Consider the following 19926-nt stretch of genomic DNA (forward strand, 5'->3'; position numbering starts at 1 on the left):
TAGCACCTATCAGGACTAAATCATGAAGAAACCAAAAGTCTTGAACAGACTTATATCTACTATTGAGATGCAGTCAGTTACCAAAAACCTCACCCCTGTCAAAAGAAAACAGCTCAGGACCAAATGACTTCACTGGTGAATTATACAAAACATTTAAAGAAGGGTACAAATCCTCAGACGTCTCTTAACATTGAAAAGAACAGAATACTTCCAAATTCATGAGACCAGAATTAACAAGATAACAAAGCCAGACAAAGACACCACAAGAAAAGAAAATTACAGGCTAGTGTTCCTTAGGAATACAAGAGCAAAACAAAATATTAGAAAACTGAATCAGGTCATAGAGTGGCCAGGTGTGGTGGCGCATGCCTGTAATCCCAGCGACTCAGGAGGCTGAGGCAGGAGGATTACCAGTTCAAAACCAGCCTCCTCAAAAGTGAGATGGTAAGCAACTCAGTGAGACCCTCTCTAAATAAAATGCAAAATTGGGCTGGGGATGTGGGGGATGTGGCTCAGTGGTCGAATGCTCCTGAGTTCAATCCCCAGTACCCCCCCACACACACACACAAAAAGTCATAGAGCATGAGCAAATGGAATTTATCCTTAGGATGGTTCAAAATATGAGAAATCAGTTTATGCAACATACCATGTTACCAGAATAAAGTCACATGATGATCTCAATAGATGCTGAAAAAACATTTAACAAAATTTGACACTCTTTTATGAAAAAAGATCTAAACAAATTAGGTATTCAAGGAATGTACCTCAACATAATAAAGGCCATATACGACAAGTTCATGGATGACTCCATACTTAACTATAAAATATTGAGAACTTTGTCTCTAAAATCAAGATTAAGATAAGCCAGTCTTGCCAATTCTGTTTAACATTTGGATATATACCCAGAGCAATTAGACAAAACAAAGAAAGAAAAGGTGTCTAAATCAGAAAGGAAAAATAACCCACTCAGGAGGCCGAGGCAGGTGAATTGCAGGTTTGAAGCCAGCCTCAGCAACTTCAAGAGACTGTAAGCAACCTAGTGAGACTCCCTCTGAAAATAAAAAATAAAAAGGACTGGGGATGTGGCTCAGTGGTTGAGTGCCCTTAGGTTCAATCCCCAGTCCCCACTCTGCCCCCCAGGAAAAAAAAAAAAAATTGTCTCTGTTTGCAGTATAACATGGTCACTCATTTTATGTGTGTGTGTGTGTGTGTGTGTGAACTTTTGAAAGGAATAAATGAATTCACTAAAATTGCAGGATAAAAAAATCAACATACAAAACTACTTGCATTTTTGTATGTTAATTATGAACTATTAGAAATTAAGAAAACATACAATAGCACTAAAAGGATTAAGATACCTAGGACAAACTTAAATAAGGAAGTGAAAGACTAATATACTGAAAACCACAAAACCTTGGGGAAAAAAATTTAACAACCCAAGGGGAAAGATGTACACTGTTAATGGGTTATAAAAATATTGTCAAAATGTCCGTACTAATTAAAGTGATCTACAGATTCAGTGCAATCCCTACCAAAATCCCAATGCAAAATAGAAAAGCAATTCTATAATTCATATGAAACCACAAAAGACTACAAATAGGCAAATCAATCTTGAAACATGACAAAGCTGAATGGATCACACTGATTTCAAAATAGAGTGAGTATAGGGGCCTGGGATTGTGGCTCAGTGGTGGAGCGCTTGCCTTGCATGTGTGAGGCACTGGGTTCAATTCTCAGCACCACATAAAATGAATAAATGAAATAAAGGTATTGTATCTATGTACAACTAAAAATTTTTTTTAAATGGAGTGTAGAACTTCATTAATCAAAACAGTATGGTTTAGGCATAAAGGCAGACATCTAGCCCATTAGAAGAGAGAGCCCAGAATAAATCTACTCTTGTATGATCAGTTGATCTTTAGCAAAGCTGCCAAGAGTACATATGGGGAAAGGATGTTCTTTTCAATAAATGTTGGGAAGATTGAATTTAATATAAATGTAGAGTAATTAAATTGAAACTTTATCTTATGCACAAAAATCAAATAAAAATGGATTAAATGCTTAAACATAACACCTGAAACTAAATCTCCTAGAAGAAAACAGGAAAAGCTTTATGACCATGATTTAATGGATATGACTCTAAAATCACAGGTAAGAAAAACTAAAATAAGTGAGACTACATCAAAATGAAAGGTTTCTCCACAGCAGAGACAACCACAGAGGGAAAAGTCAGACTATGAGAAGGGAATAAATATTTGCATGCCATATGTCTGAGAAAAAGTTTGTCCTCAAAATGTATAAGAAACTTCTACAACTCAGTTGTAAAAAAAGAAATAGAATACATGCAGATGACCAGCAGGTATATGAAAAGATGCTTGACAACATTACTTATCAGGGAAAATGCAAATAAAAAACAAAATGAGATGTCAGCTCTCACCTATTAAGATGGTTATTATAAAAAAAAAAGGTAACAAGTGTTGGTGAGAATATGGAGAAATTAGGATCTTTGTACTGTTGGTGGGGATATCAAATGGTGCAGGCATTTTGAAGCTCCTTAAAAAATTAAAAATAGAACTACCATATATGATTCAAGAATCCCACTTCTGGGTGTATGTTCTTAATGACTGAAATCAGAACTTTGAAGAGATTTTAGCACTGCTGTGTTCATTTCAGCACTCTTCACAATAACCAAGATATGGAAAAAACCTAAACATCCAAAAGCAGATTAATGGATAAAGAACATGTGGTACACAAGAATGAAATTTGAAGAAATTATGCTAAAGTGAAATATATCAGCCACATATAAATAGTGCATGTTGCACTTGAGGTATCTTAAATAGTCAGATTCACAGAATTAAATGTGGAATGGAGGTTGCCAGGGATTGAAGACAGGGGAAATAAGGAGTTATCAGTGGATACAATGTTTGAGTCAAACATGATTTATAAACTCTGTAGATCTGTTGTACATTGTACCTGTCATCAACAAAAATGTATCATACACTTAAAAATTGTTGAGAGTAGATATCAAGTTTTCTGGCCATAATGAAATAAAATTTTAAAATGAAAGTAAAATAAGGACTTCCTTTAGACAAAGAAAATTTATTTTCAGCAGACCTTCTCTATAAGAAATGCTAAAGGAAGTTTTTATTTTGTTTGTTTCCAGCAAATAGAAAATAGCTAGGAAGATGGTGGATCTGAATTCAATTATATCAATAATAAATTTAAATATCACTATTTTAAACACAAGTTAAAAGATAAGAAAAAGTTTACCGTTTTCCAAAAAAGCATTCATTTAACTGCTCTCTAAGAAACCGTTTTAAACATACGTATGTGGGGCTGGGATTGTGACTCAGTGGTAGAGCACTTACCTAGCATGTGTGAGGTACTGGGTTTGATCCTCAGCACCATATAAAATAAATAAAATAAAGGTATTGTGTCCATCTACAACTAAAAATATTTGAAAAAAAAATACAGATGTGGTTGGAGTGTAGCTTACTGGTAGAGTGTGTGCTTTAAAAATGCAAGGTCCTGGGTTCGATCTGCAGCATGTGCGCGCTCACACACACACACACACACACATTAAAACTGAATGATAGAGAAAAGTATACCACAGAAATACAGTAATAACCAAAAGAAAAATGGAATATCGATTTTTAATATTAGACAAAGTAGGCTTTAAAACAAGTAATATCAGGGATGAAAAGAGACATTACATAGTTATGGAGGAAGCAGTTTTCTAAGAAGGGACAGTACTCCTTAATATGTATGCAGTTCACAATAGAGCTTCAAAATAAATGAAGAACTGAAAGGAGAAATAGGCAAACAGTTATAGTTGGGGACTTAAAAATTCCTTTCTCATAACAGAGAAAGAATAATTTAAAAAATCCTCTTTCATTAATTGATGAAAAATGAAAGCAGAAAATCAATAAGATTTCAGAAGACCCCCCCCAAAACATCAGTATTCAAGTGTTGAATGTTAGCTTTAGTGATCAAATGTCAATGACTTTTATAGACACCAAACAGCAGAATACTTGTCTTCCTCAAATAATGTGGACATTCACCAAGATAGATCATATATTGGAACATAAAACAAGCCTCAACAATTTTCAAGCAATGGAAGTCATTCAAAGCATGTTCTCAGACCAAAGCAGAATAAAAGTAGAAATCAAGAACAGAAAGATGTCTAGAAAATGTCCAAATAATTGGCTTATATATTTCAAAACAGTGCATGGATCAATGGGGAAATCTCAGAAGAAAAAAATACTTTGAGATACTTTGAAAATGAAAATCCAATATATCAAAATATGCGGGATACTGTAAATTAGTGCATAGATGAAAATTTACAGCATTAAATGGTATAATTGGAGCTCAAATTAGTACTACACTTCTACCTTAAGAAACTAGATGGGAGGCATTCTTGCAAAACCAAGAAAGCAAGAAGCAATGCACGCTTCTCTTTCTACCCTAAGACTTTGCCTCCTTCCCATTGTCCCACCCCTCCTATCTATAGCCCATATAGGAAGGTGCTAACTGAAGTTCAAGGAGTGAGAAGTATTATCTGAAGTTTTACAGAAATGCCTGAGAAATAATGTGCCTCTGCATGATCCTATTCAAATCCAACGAGAATGTTCTGTCCTGCCACACCAGGCCCAGCTCCCACCACACGTTCCTGTATTGCCCCTGGACTAGGTTGCAGCACGTATTTTCTTCATGAACTCAACTGGATACTTATAGAAAAGATGGAAAGTCCTGACATAAACCACCCTAAGTGACAATTTGGGGAAGAGCAAGAAACTATCGAACATGACTACACATTCTCCTTTGTGTTCTTCCAAGAATCCATCTATTTCACTTAAATAGTCAAACAGACTGACATGTCCATAATACACCATTATTAATATTTTAACTTGTACAAAATCTAGAGGATTTACACTCTTCTTTCTTCTACTAAGTTTGGGCTTACTTTGTTTTTCCACGTTAGAAGTGTCAATTTTAAAATAGGGAAAGGCAAATCAAAACTATACTGAGATTCCATCTCACGCCAGTCAGAATGGCAGTCATCAAGAATACAAGTAATAATAAATGCTTAAGAGGATGTGAAGAAAAAGGTACACTTTTACACTGTTGGGATTAGAAATTAGTACAATTACTAGGGAAATCAATATCAAGGTTCCTCAAGACTAGGAAGGGAACCACCATATGACCCAAGTATACCACTCCTTGGTATTTATCCTGAAGAGTTAAAGTCATCATACTACAAACATAACCTTGTTTTTATAGCAGCACAATAGCCAAACTATGGAACCAGCCTAGGAGTCCATCTATGAATGAATGGATAAAGAAAATATGGTATACACACAATGGAGTTTTATTCAGCCATAGAGAAAAATGAAATTATGATATTTGCAGGAAAATGAATGGAACTAGAGACCATTATATTAAGTGAGATAAGTCAAACTTGGAAGGTTTAGGGTCATGTGTTTTCTCTCATATGGAAGCTAGAGAGGAAAAAGGAAAAGATATGTGGGGGTGGATCTCTTGAAAGGGAGATCAGTAGAGGAAAGGAACCAGGGTTGGGAGATGAGGAGGAAGGGGGAAAGTGCTGGGGAGTGATATTGGTCAAATTCTAATTATCCTTTATGTGCATGTACAGATATGCAACAACAAACCCCATCAGTATGTACGACTGTAATGCACCAGTAAATGTGGCGACAAAAAGGGTCTCTTCTAAGGTAAACATTAAGCATGCAAGGACATATATTTCTGAGAAAGACCTAATTGCATGGCACAATTTTTTTAAAGTTATGTTCTAATTTTCATTGAATTTGTAACTTCTTTTGTGTTTGGGAATAAGATAAGAATATACCTCTCACCTCTTCTATTAGCATTGTAGTGATATTCCTAACCTGTACATTAGGGAAGAAAAAATAGACATACAGATTAGAAAGTAAAGGGCTACAGAGGGAGAAAGAGCAAATCAAACCCAAAGCAAATAAAAGGAAGGGGATTTTTTTTTTTTCCTCACAATACAGAGGATCAAAGCCAGGCCTCCTGCATGCTAGACTAGGGAAAGGAATATTAATTAGAGCAGAATTCTATTTAAAAAAAAAAAAGAAAGAAAGAAAAGAAAAATCAGTGAACCAGAATCATGTTGAAAATCAATTACTGTAATTCACCATAAAGAAGACTGAAGAACCATATGAACATCATCTCAATTGATGCAGAAAAAGCACCTGCCAAAATTCCTTGATTCATATAACAAAAATAAAAACAAGAACCTCTTGGCAAATGAGAATAGACAGGAACTACCTTTACTAAAGGGTATCTACATTATAACTTCAATCATTAACTCATCTTTCTGCACTTGAGATCCTGAATAAACAATGCCTGGCCTCATCCAAACTGTTGGATAGTTTTTTATTTTTTATTTTTTAAAATAACAACAGCAAAACCCTCATCTTGCGACAGAAGCCCAGCATACTAACTTGTGTCATGTTCAGTGCACGACAACAGATACTGTGAACCATCACACTTTGTTTTCATTTCCTGTGCTCCCGATGGTCAATCCCAAGCCTCCTTTTCTTCTCAATAAGACTGATTTTTACATTAATGTCCGATTGAATTCCTTCCACAGGATTGCTCTCGGGCCTCTATGGGTAACTGTGTGTCTCTTCAGAGTAATGACAGTATTTTTCTGGAATGTTGACACTGATTGCTGGGCTAAGAAGAGTCTTCATTCTAGCAGTAGATGCAGCCTATAAAAGTTTTAACTAGATACTATAAAGCCAAAGAAAAAAGAAGTTACACAAACACTGTAATCTAATTGGTTTAGGTAAGTGGATTATGAACTCCAACACTATTTTATTTGTATATTAATGTTGAACAAATAAGTATATTGTAGAGAGAATAGCCAGATTTGCTAGAAAAAGGAGTCACAAATAAGCCAAAAAGGAACACCACAATGAACCCCAAGGGGCTGGATTAGAGTTCAAAATAAGTTTGAAGTTGTGTTTTTTTGCTTTTTGTTTTGAGTGTTTTTTGGGAATTGAACTCAGGGGCACCTGACCACTGAGCCACATCCCCAGCCCTGCTTTGTATTTTTATTTAGAGACAGGGTCTCACTGAGTTGCTTAGTGCCTCACCATTACTGAGGCTGGCTTTGAACTCAGGATCCTCCTGCCTCAGCCTCCCAAGCCTACAGGCGTGTGCCACTGTGAAGTTGTGTTTAATATAAAAGAAGGTAGGTAGGTTCAGAAATATCAATACGTGTTTTTCACACAAGGGGTGGGTGCTTGTCGGCTTTAGAAGTGCACTTGCTCAGAGATGAGGTGAGGTGGAGGAAGGGAAGCGGATGAGGAGAGGGAGATGAAGAAACATGATGATAGAACAGGGCAAGGGATCCAGGCCTCAACCTGAGAGAACTTATCTGCCCTCAAACAGACATGCCACCCCAATTTATTAGTGTTCTGGTTTGTTCAAATTTTGAGACATGTACCATTTTTTACCACCAAACTTGTACTTAGAATTAATTTTGGCTGAACGTAATAGGGTATTAGACAATGAAGGCATTTTTTTATGTCACTTGAGACACTATGTTGGCTTCCACCTGTAACCCCAGCAACCCAGGAGGCCGAGGCAGGAGGATCTCAAGTTCAAAGCAGCCTCAGCAATTTAGCGACACACTGAGCAACTTAATGAGACCATATCGCTAAATAAAAAATAAAAAGGGCTGGGGTCGTGGCTAGGTGGCTAAGCACCCCATGGGGTTCAATCCCCAGTACCAAAAAAAAAAAAAAAAAAAAACCAAAAGAACCCCCCAAAAAACCAGATTACTGTAAATGTGTACTGGATGATGACCTAAATCAACATGACATGCTGACCCGAGTCAATGAGTCTCTGCATTTGAATCTGACAAAGATCAAAAAGCGACTCAGGGACTGCTTATTATGGGTGCATGGACAGGCCGTTCCCTCTCCATTGCTTGAAGAAAGTGAAATTCCAAGCTAATCTAGAACACGAATATATCCAGAACTTTCAGAATATTACAAGCAGGTTTTAAGAGGATGGGAGTTGACAAAGTAGTTCCTGTAGATAAATTAGTAAGGGGAAACTTGACGCCGTCCAGCGGAGTCAATTTGGGGTGGGAGACAAAAGAGTCGCGAGGCTCTTGAATTCGGAATGGTTTATTGTAGATTCAGGAAACCCGGGAACCCTGGCGCTGGAGAAGAGCGGGTTTATATCCCTCCAGGAGGCGAAGGGTAGGGCTGACGCCAATTCTGCGAAGATTAGGCGAGGAGCTAGATGTCCGAGCAGGCACGATTAGGAGCACTCGAACATGCACTAGCTCTCATTGTGTGAGTGGACTTAATTGAATACCGCCAATGACAAACCACCTGGGTGTGCTTATGTTAATCAACCTCCTCACCACCGATGTGATCAAAAGAACGTCTGGCTGGCTGCTAGGCGCCATCTTGTCCTAGTCTGTATGGCATAGCCCCCAGCAGAAACTTTCAATACAGTTTTGAGTGTTCAATGGTTCAAGAAGTTTTTTGATGTAAACTTTAATGGAAAAGAGCTGCCAGACAAGGTCAAGAAACTATTGGCTTCCATATCGCCCCAATTCTGAAGAAACTGCTAGAGCAGTGCAGCTCCACGGAAACCTTCAACACAGAACCACTGTGACCCCTGAGACTGGCCCAGGGATGGTGTGAAAGAATCCTGGTGTGGACCATAGCCACCAGAAATGACCAAATTGATGCAGCAGGTCAACATGTTGAAACTTACTGTTAAGACTTGGAGAAAGAGATTTCTACTTCAGGAAGCTAAGGAACTTGAATTGATTTGTCAGCAGAATGATGGGGGAAAGGTCTCTGTATTGCAGAGGATTGTAGACATTCCCTGCCACAGATGAAGGCTTTGTGATACTTGATGAAGGAAGCCCATGGGAGAAACAAGAAGAGTATTAAAAGCCTGGACCAGCAGAGCAGCATCAGAAGTTTTTACTCTAAATCATGTGCTTAATTGTAAAATACACCCTTTTATAATTCTTGGAAGACTACTGTTTGTTTGTTTTGTTCCAGGGGTTGAACCACTGAGCCACGTCCCCAGCCCTTTTTATATTTTATTCAGAGACAGGGTCTCATTGAGTTGCTTAGGGCTTGCTAAATTGCTGAGGCTGGCTTTGAACTCTCGATCCTCCTGCCTTAGCCTCCAGAGCTGGGATTACAGGCATGCACCACAGCATCTGGATCACTGTTTTCATAAACAAAGAGTACCTCTTAAGTACACTTTGAGGGCTGGGTTGTGGCTCGGGGTTGTGACTCAGTGGTAGAGCAGTTGCCTAGCATGTGTAAGGCACTGGGTTTGATTCTCAGCACCGCATATTTCAGTTGTTGTCCATCAACAACTGAAAAAAAAAAAAAAAAAAAAAAAAGATGCACTTCGCATCAGGCTTGTTGGTACATGCCTATAATCCCAGTGGCTCAGGATGAGGCTTTGAACCTAAGTTCAAAGCCAGCCTCAGCAATTTAGCAAGACCCTAAGTAACTGAATGAAACCCTGTCTCTAAATACAAAAAAGGGTTGGGTATGTGATTCAGTGGTGAAGTGCCCTTGGGTTCAATCCCCTGTAAGAAAAGTGCACCTTGCAGAAGTTTTCCTTTTCCATTAAGTTTGAGTTAGGGGCTTTTACCTTGTAGCAGACTAGTACTAATATCTAGTTGGTTTACCTAGGGGACAAAGAGGCTGACCACACTGATAGCTAGAGAAGGTGTTATTGTGTAATACACTGAGATGGCGACCTCAGTAGAGAAATGTAAAAATTAAATTGAATTTTAAGCTAATGTGAAATCTTGTCAGAAAACATTTTAATAAATGCCTTAAGAGTAAATTGTGCTTCCATATTTCAAAATATAAAATATTACATGCCAGGAAGTTTTATGCATATGACCTTATGTCTGGGAAGGAAGGGTCAGGCCCTGGAACCTTTGGAACCTGCGGTTGCAGACCTCACAGACTTGCTCGAATCCTCACAGGCCTACACTTTGGCCCAAAGTTGCTCTGTAAAGCCACTTAGTGTCATTGACTGATTGCTAAAAGCAAGCAGCATGGTTACTTGGATGAATTGAGGGTGTGTCTCAGTCCTGAGATGTTGGAGGTGAAGAGTTTTTCATTGAGCATTTCTGATGAATTTTCCATTTATTCCTGAAATTTCTGTGCATTGTGTTTTTTAAGAAATGAAGTATGTCTAGTTTTTTTTAACAACTACTTTTGGGCACTTGCCCACATCTCCGGGATTCAAATCACATTTGTGTCCCATTTTACTATCTTTAAATCTACATGTAACAAGTTTCTCTTCTGTGTTCACCTGACCCACTGGGGACTCTGACTCCTTAAGTTTGCTGCTTAGCATCGAAAGTGCAGCAGGCAGTGATCTTGCTGCTGGCTCTTGCTGAACCTCTAGTAAAAAGAATGATCAGTGAAGACCATCACTACCTTGGGATCCACAAGGCTAGAGTGTTTTCAGTGTCTGCCATCCACAGCTCTCCACTATATCTGAATACTTTGCCAGTGCACTAATCTCTTTGAAGATAAATTTCACTAGTGTGTTACTAATGTTAATTTCGTTTACAGAAAATACATTACCACGTCTGAGTTAATTATTAATATTTAAAATATTTTCTTCTTTAACTCTCCCTCATTTGCTTTGTCCATGGTCTATTCTTTCCCTTTGGCAAAATTCTGCAAAATGTATGTTACCCACTTTGAGATTGTTCAGCCTATGATGCGTGTGTATGGATTTGTTTACGGTGGTAGCTTGTCCTGAAATGTATGCAGAAAACAGGTGTTTTATAAAAATTACCAGATAGGGCATATTCTGTGTGGAATTCAAAGAAAAACCCAGATTCATTCATTAATAATTCAAAAAACTGTAGGTAACTAAGTATTGTTCTAGTGATAATGGTATTTTTTCTCTTTTGTGACCTTTTAGACTTTTGTTGCCCTAAAATTTCATTTTATCAGGAACCCATTTTCCACCTGGTCTTTCTTGATAGGATTTCTGTCTACTTTTAAATAGTTTCTAAATAAAACTCTGTATTTCAAGAAAAAGAATAATACTATAAGATTCCAGACTATTTTAGTGGCTCCTTTTATTAGTAAATCTTGGCTTTTTCTATCTTTGATCCACCATCTTTAACTGGTCATTGTTGGTTCCTGTACCTAACACTTCAAGGTTATAAAGATAATTACCAAATATCCATTTTGATGTGAGCCATTGTCATATCCATGTCCAAGTCAAAAGGAAGGAGCTGAGCTTGTTCATAATGCTTTTTTTTTAAATCAGAAAACAGCTGAGGATATACCAATTATTGGTAGAATGTTTGCCTGGTATGTGGCCCTGGGTTTGATCCCTAGAGCTACTACAACTACTACTATTTATAATATTAATATCAGACTGCTACTACTACTAATAATAATACCAGAAAACAAGTTTTCATAACTCCTTCCCCTAGCAGACGTTACCTCTTATGAGCCAATACTGTTTCACATGGTAACTCTTAACTGTAAGGGAACATAACTGGCAAAAGGAGGTAAGATTGCCCTCCTTGACCTAGATTAATCATAGTTCATCCCCAGGAGAAGGCAGATTGCCACTGTGGCAAAATTGAGGATTAATTTGCAAGGAAGAATGTGGAAGCAATGGCAATGGTGTTTGTCATATCTGCCCTCTAGGCATGAAGGTTCTCTATCCTTAGGGAGATACCAAGTTTCTCACAACATCCAAACTTTCTCTATGTCCTGAGGTGACAGTATATCATAAAAAGTAGAGCTATTGAATTAGCCAACCTGTAAATATCTTTTGTTATACTTGATAGAAAAGCTGCCCTGGACATGGATTTGTTATGCCTCTGGGCAGTGTGTACCAGGACTGTGGATTAGGCTGCAGCAGAGAGGCACAGGGAAAGGCCGGAGTAAGTGCTCGAAGATTTACATTTGCTGTGAGCCATTGACATGTGTGCATCTTCTGGCTGTGCTGTAGGATGCGAATTCGCTGGGAACATGCTTTCTTGCTGATATTTTACTAGTAGAAATCTCATAATGAACCCTCTTAGAAATGTGCTTGCTGTACTCTGTTGCTTTCTCTTATTTTAAATTCAGAATTAAGGGAATGCATTATTTTAGTTGTAATTCTGCCAATATTTCTCTCTAGAGGCCTCTTGTCATTTCTGTCTTCACTGAAATTTTTTGTCCCCAAGAAAGGCAGGACAGTTTTCTCTAAGAAGTTGAGTTGGTGTAGTGGATTCTTTGTTATTAAAACATATATAATTGTAGGGGCTGGCGTTGTAGCTCAGTGGGAGAGTGCTTGCCTAGCATGTGTGAGGCACTGGGTTCCATCCTTGGCACCATGTGAAAAATAAGCAAATAAAATAAAGGTATTATGTCCATATGTAACTAAAAATATCTTTTTAAAAAAGAGTATTTGGACTCATAGTAACCACTATGTAACTACTAGTTTAATAAAGTTTAAAACAAAAAAGAACAAAAAAACTCCTCATGTAGCCCTAGGATTTTCAATTGGTAAATATTCATGATGTATGGGAAAGCACAATACACACTATGATCTCAGTCATGCAAAATGGGATACTGTGTGCCTACGTAGGACTTGGAAGGATGCATCCAGCTAAGCTGCTTGTGAATGGATGACTTTGTTCTTTGGTTTTGTTTTTCTGTTTCCTGTAATGCACATATTAACTTTGCTCTGAGGCAAATTTCTTTGCTTTTTTGTCTTTTTCTCACTATAATTTATCTGGCCAAATTTTCTTTTAAAAATTTCCGTTAGGTAAAATCTTCACATGAATGACAAAAATCATTTCAAATAAGTCAACAACAAAAATTACTAGACAGTAAAGTAATAGAGGTAGACTTGGTACATGCCTATAATTTCAGAGACTCAAGAGGCTGAGGCAGGAGGATCACAAGTTCCAGACCAGCCTCAGCAATTTAGTGAGATCCTATCTCAAAATAAAAAATAAAAAGGACCATGGATGTAGGTCAGTGGTAAAGTGCTCCTGGGTTCAAGCCCCAGTACCAAAAAATAAAAATTAAAAAATTTTTTAAAAATGATATGCATGCTTTCATGAAGCTATATGTTTTCTCTGGCACAGAAGTATTGATAAATTCATGGCATATCTCTCACATACACATTCCTGTTCCAATCCACCCCACATGTAAGCGCCATAGTACCATATTAGTTACACTTATTATCACCTGTGTGTTGTGAATATTTTTGACCTTTCTGATGGATCCAGGTATCATTCTGCTACAGGGTGGTCTTTAATCTTTATGTAGATACAGGTTTCTGAAACACAAGACAAGCCTCTCCTAATTAATGACTTTTACTCTCTTCCCCCAGCTCTGCCTCCTTGGAACCCTGTCCCTTCCTAGAAAGAAGAGGAAATGACTGAGTCCCAGGTAAATATTAACTTGTCTCTTTGTTACCTATCTTATTCTGGAATGCAGTTTTAAGGGGACAGTTGTAATCCATACAGTAAATCAGAAGGACCTATGTACATAAAACATTTTCAGAGGAAATAGAAGAGTAAAACTAGGGAAGAGTTCAGATGTGACTATTTTATGAAATGAGTCCATTCAAAGAGGTTAGTTTTCAAATATGAATATCATTTTTATAAGTACAGCAAATGAGAGCAGAAATTCATTACTTAATTTTCATTGTATGTACACATAAAAACAAACATTTCCTAACATAAATAAGCTTTTCATTGGCACTTAGGTCAGTGAAACTGTGTGACTTCTTATAATTGATAAGCTGGCTTTTGCTTAATATGTTTTGATTGGATAAAATAATATTTATGTCTAAATAGCCTAGCATTAAAATTCAAGTGAACATCAAAAGGAAATTTGGAATAAAATATAGGATTTCGAGGCTGAGTTGTGGCTCAGTGGTAGAGCACTTGCCTACCATGTGTGAGGCACTGGGTTTGATTCTCAGCATCACATAAAAATAAATGAATAATATAAAGGTCTATCAACATCTAAAAAAATTTTTGTTTTAAATATATAGGATTTCATATGATAGATTACCATACAATAAAAAAAGATGAGATTGCTGCTACATGTAACAAGATGGTTAAATCTCACCAACATGGAGCAAAAGAAGCCAGAAACAAAAAGTATATACCAAATGGTTCCATTTATATAAAGTTCAAAAACTGGCAAAACTAATCTACTGTGATAGAAGTCAGAATAGTGGTTACGTTTGAGAGGGTATTTACTGGGAAAAGGTATGAGGTAAGCTGGAGTGTTGAAAATATTTAGTGTTTTGACTTGAGTAACATGTCTATTAAGTATCTTAAAAGTGTATCAGGTTGTGGGCTGGGGATACAGCTCAGTTGGTAGAGTGCTTGCCTTGCATGCACAAGGCTCTGGGTTTAAAGAAGAAGTAAATTTTGGGCTGGGGTTATGGCTCAGTGGTAGAGTGCTGGCCTAGTACATGGGAGGCCCTAGGTTCTATCCTCAATACCACATAAACATAAATAAATAAAATAAAGGTATTTTTAAAAAAGAAATGTTACTAATAACTTTAAGTATATCAGGTTGTATACTTACAATCAGCACATTGTACCACATTAATCTATGCATCCCATACTTCAATTTAAAAATAAAATTAGATTATCTGAAGAAAGAGGTGGGCTGTGTGGCTTTCAAATGGCCCTATGTAATTATTGTTTTCAGTGAGCATTTGCTGCTGATGTAGCAACAATATAAAGTAATAATTTCTGATAAGTTCTTATAATTTTAGTCTACTAGATTGTGAGCAGGGAGCATGTTGTACTTTTTTCTGCCATATCTCTAGTCCCTGGAACATAATCTAGTACACATTTTGTTTGAATATTCATAGTTTTAATGAGTTGAACCCACAATCCGTATTTCTTTTTTATTTATCCTTAGAATAAGTGATATTCTATCTCCTCTTCAAGGATAATTCCTTTTCCTCAGAACTTAACCCTTTTGCTTCACACTTCTTTTGTGATCTTTCTCTTTCACATTTACCCTCCACTCAGATATTGAACATCTCTCTCACTCTACTGCCTTCTCGCCCTCAGTTTAAAGCTTTCATGTGCTGAGATATAGTGTTATCTTTGACCATCTACCAGCTTCCCTAGTTTTTGTCTCAGGCATGCACATTCATTAATTTTGAAAGTGAATACATGTATGCTACTGACAGGAAATAACATGCAATGTCATGGGTAAATCCAGAAACACATTATTATCCTAGCAAACCCTAGCCATTACCCCTACCCCAGTTTGATCACCATAGATTATTTCTGCCTGTCTTTTAATTTTACGTAATCTGTGTACTTGGTATTGGGCTTCTTTCGTTTGACAACATATTTGTCAAATTCATCTATGAATTAACCATTCAATTTAATTATATATTATTATTTAGTTATGTGAATAAACCACATTTTATTCATATGAGCATTAATGGGCATTTAAGTGATTTTTATTTTAGAGAAATTATAAATAGTTGCTGTAAACTTTCTTATAGATGTTCTTTTTTGCACATATGTACACATTCCTTAGGATATATACCAAAAGATGAACTGCTGGACCATAAGTTATATATGAGACCAGCTTTTATTGAAAACAAATAGTTTTCCAAAGTGATAGTCCACGATTATACCCTAACAGTATCTGAGGGCTCCCAGTTGCTCCAAGATAACCTTCTTGAGTATTTTCTATACTCACTAGTTTGCCTTTTTGATATAGTAAGAACTCAGGTGATAAAAGAGAAAATTAAATCTGGGTCCATAAAAATTGTATTCTTTTTGATACAATAACCATAAATTATATAAATCAATAATAATTTTAGTAATACATATGGCAGACTCTATTATGTAAATATATTTATAAGCCAGTAATTAGAATGAAATTCAGTAGAAAACTGTATGTAAGATATGAAAGAAATAATTTTCAATTGAAAAAATAAAAAAGGTAATAAAAGTTATAAATAATAATATAAATAATGTCAAAGTTTTACATAGATTATAAATCTTCATAAGGAGTCCAAGAAGTGAATACTTTATTTCCACTATTCAAATAAAATAGATTTAAAGAAAAGAGAAAGATTAAGAAAGTTGCTCAAGGTTGCAGATTCTATTAAAACCAGGAGTCCAAACGGTTTGACTGTGGGACGTTTATTCCTGACCATTTTTCTGTGTGGCTTCAGTTACCCTCATGATTAATAAAATGCAAATAAGGGGGGGCGGGGTTGTGGCTCAGTGGTGGAACGCTTGCCTAGCATGTGTAGGCATTGGGTTTGATTCTCAGCATCACATTAAAATAAAATAAAGGTATTGTGTCCATCTGCATCTAAAAAAATACTAAAAAATAAAATAGGGGCTGGGATTGTGGCTCAGTGGCAGAGCACCTCCCTAGCATGTGTTGAGGCACTGGGTTCAATTCTTAGCACCACATATAAATAAAATAAAGGTCCATCAACAACTAAAGAAATATTTTTTAAAAATGAAATTAATAAAATAGAAGGGAAACCAGTAGGAAAAAGGGAACAGAGGAGGGAAGATGGTAGAGAAAGCGAAGGTACTGGGAAATGAAATTGAATAATTTATGTTAGGACCATGTATGAGTATATCACAGTGAATCCCACTATTTATAATTATAATGCACCAATAGAACATTAAAACAAATGGATGATAACTGGAAAACAATATCTACCAAAGAATCTTTTAAAGGATTAAATCTCGGTCCCTTTTCTATTGGCTTCTCTTGCCTAGCTTTTTTGAAAAATGACTTTCCTAAATATTTAGAATCTTTGTTAATAGCCGCTTTTTTTTCTTTCAACACTTTGAATATATCGTCCCTTTATTATTGGACCTCCAATGATTCCACTGTTAATTTTATCGTTATTCCCTTGAAGATAACGATTTTTTTCTCTTGCTGCTGTGAAGCTTTTCTCTTTATATTTACTTCAGCCTTTGACTATGATGTGTCTAGGTGTGTACCACATTGTTTATCCTACTGGAAGTTTGTTGAGCTCCTTAGATATCTGTGTTAGTGTTTTTCACCAAATTTAGGAAGTTTTCAGTTATTATTTCTTTGAATATTTTTCTATCCTTTCCTCTATTTAAAATTTAATACTTTAGTACTTAAATCGTGTATATGTTGATGCTTTTATTGCTGTCTCCTATTCCTCTGAGTCTATAATTTTTCTTCATGCTTTTTTCCTTCTTCAAATTGCATAATTTGTTTATATGATAGATAACTGATCTGACTTCAAGTTTGCTGATTCTTCCTTTTTTTGTATTTTATTGACACATTATAATTATGCACAAGAGTGGGATTTGTTGTTACATATTTGTACATGCACACAATATAACAATTTCATCAGTTTCTTTCCCAAGGATCTCCCCTTTCCTTCCCCTCTTCTCTTTCCCTGGTCCTCTTCCTCTATTCTTCTGGTCTCCCTTCTATTTTCATGAGCTCCCCACATCTTCCACCTGCCCCCTTTTTCTCTAGCTTCTGCTTTCAAGAGAAAACGACCCTTGACGGAGATCAGCTTATTTCAGTCAACATAATGCTCTCAAGTTCCATCCATTTTCTTGCAAATGACATAATTGCAGATTCTTTCTTCTGGCAACTCAGACTGTCATGCATCTGTGAGGAAATCTCAGCTTGGGCAGTGAGGAGTTGCTAACCAAAACTTTCCTATTAGAAGAATACCATGTCAGATAGAAATAGTCTACTGTCTAATAGCTTCCCCCGTTAACCTTTGGCTAGGTACAATGTGTGACTCTTGAACTGGAGGCTGTTTGCCAACTGTAGTTGGGAATCTCATTAGTATACCTCCATGGCTACCACAAAGGTAGTACTTGAAGTGTTTTCTGACTGACATGAGTATTTTTATTTGTCAGGATTGTAGTTAACTGCCTGTGGTAGAAGTCCCATAACCCATTTGCTTAAACAGGACAGAAGTTTATTTCTTGTGTTTAAGTTTAGTTGACAATAGACTAGGGCTGGTCCTGTATCTTAAAATAGAAGGAATCTGGCCAGGGAACCAGGTTCCTTCTATTTTATTGCTCTGCCCTTCTCAATAGTTGACTTCTACCTCATTATTCCATATGGCTATTTTTGCCATAGCATCATAATTATTTCAAATGCCTTAACCTTCATCAGGAAAGATTTCTTGGAGATAATATCCCATTGGTGCCACAGCTTTCTCTGAACCCTTAGTATTAGTGGATATTAATGCTCATTGGGTCCTAAAAGGTCCTAAAATAAATTCTCAGAAACACTGGGATTAGCTGTTGAGGACTTTCTTCTGTCTCATCCTATTTCTGGTAGAAATTCCTCAAAAGATAAGGAAATATGCTTTCCTCTCCTTTTTCCAGTGCCATTTAAGGATTTTTCTTATGTTCACATTCTTTTGGGCATTTTAATTTTGAACTAGGAAGGGAGTATTAGATTTCTGTATTCAGATCACATTGCTTTTAAGAAATTTTTCTTGAAAAATCTCTCATTTCTGAAACTCATTCTATAACTTTCTTCATACTATTTTCTCATAGTTGCAGTTCTAATTTTAGTGCTGACCATTTATCAGGACATCTTTTCTTTTTTATCTGTAGGATTCTGTGACCCTCTTTTTTCAAAGTATACAAGCTCTTTGAGCAATCAGATCTCATTTTCATGGCTATAGACACATAGTAAAGGCTAATAATTAATTTCCAACAAAGATTTCTCCTCTTCTTGCCAGCACATGGTGGCACATGACCATAATCCTAGCTACTTGAGAGGCTGAGGCAGGAGGATTACAAATTCCAGGCCGGTCTCAGCAATTTAGCGAGGCCCTAAGCAACTTAGCAAGACCATGTCTCAAAATAAAAAATAAAAAATAAAAAGGAATGGGAATGTTGGTCAAGGGTTAAGGTACCCTGGGTTCAATCCCTGGTACCAAAAAAAATAAGTAAAAATATTTCTCCTCTTCTTGAACAGTATGTGCAACTGCTAAATTAGTGTCCTATTGTACCTCAAATCTCATGACTCTTTCTCTCCCTGCCTTTGCTTCCATTTTTCCTGCCCTTGGTATTTAGGAGGTCCCAATGAGTTAATGTGAAAGTTTTATTTTTCCATTTCTTTTAAACTCAGAATAAATTGGTACCCAATGTTTTCTCTTTAACCCTTGATAGTTATTAAAGAGATATGCTTGCTAAATCAGTGAATGAACATACACTGACAGAATGTTGCTAATATGATTGTTGTTTTTTTGTTTTGGTTGTTTGGAAAATAATAATAGGCCAGGTTCTTTTTTATAACCTCTTACTTCTGATAATATCTGAACAAGGTTCAATATGTTGTGTCAATATCCCCTGAAATGGAGACTTCCGATTGAATAGGAATGTGTTGTTACAGGAAACAGTGACATTCAAAGATGTGGCTATTGACTTCACCCAGGAGGAATGGAAACAACTGGATCCTGCTCAGAGGAACCTGTACCGGAATGTGATGTTAGAAAACTATAACAACTTAATCACAGTAGGTAAGACTAGTTTACTGTATAATTCAAATTCTAAAAATAAAGTACCTTTTTTCCCAAATATGCTTTAAATATATGGAACTTTTAATTTTTTTCTTTGTCATAGTTCTAGGGATTGAGCCCAGGGGCACTTAACCACTGAACTGTCCCAACCCCAGCCCTTTTAATTTTTTATTTAGAGACAGGGTCTTGCTAAGTTGCTCAGGCTGTCCTTGAACTTGTGATCCTCTTGCCTTAGCCTCCCAAGTCACTGGGATTACAGGTGTGTTGACCACTGTGCCCAGTGGGAACTTTTAGATGTTATTTTTTGACCTTGAGATGCTTTTGCTCATGTAACTGCTCATATTGCACCTT

The 19926-nt window shown here is 36.6% G+C and overlaps 1 protein-coding gene across 7 annotated transcripts in view; it reads left to right on the forward strand.

Moving 5' to 3' along the window:
* The window catches only part of ZNF569 (zinc finger protein 569), a 73505-nt gene that overhangs the window by 36102 nt on the left and 17477 nt on the right, over positions 1-19926 (forward strand). For 5 of the 7 annotated variants that reach the window (XM_079118810.1, XM_079118809.1, XM_079118814.1 and 2 more), the window contains 2 exons: positions 13414-13472; positions 19449-19575. In XM_079118810.1, coding sequence (XP_078974936.1) covers positions 13458-13472; positions 19449-19575 — 142 coding nt within the window. In that variant the 5' untranslated portion in view covers positions 13414-13457. Of the gene's footprint in view, positions 1-5653; positions 5733-8509; positions 11972-13413; positions 13473-19448; positions 19576-19926 lie in introns of those variants that run through there. The other 2 variants (XM_079118811.1, XM_079118813.1) reach the window with 2 other exon arrangements.

Source organism: Sciurus vulgaris (genome assembly GCF_902686455.1).
Source record: "Sciurus vulgaris genome assembly, chromosome: 17".
In the NCBI taxonomy this organism is placed as follows: domain Eukaryota; kingdom Metazoa; phylum Chordata; class Mammalia; order Rodentia; family Sciuridae; genus Sciurus; species Sciurus vulgaris.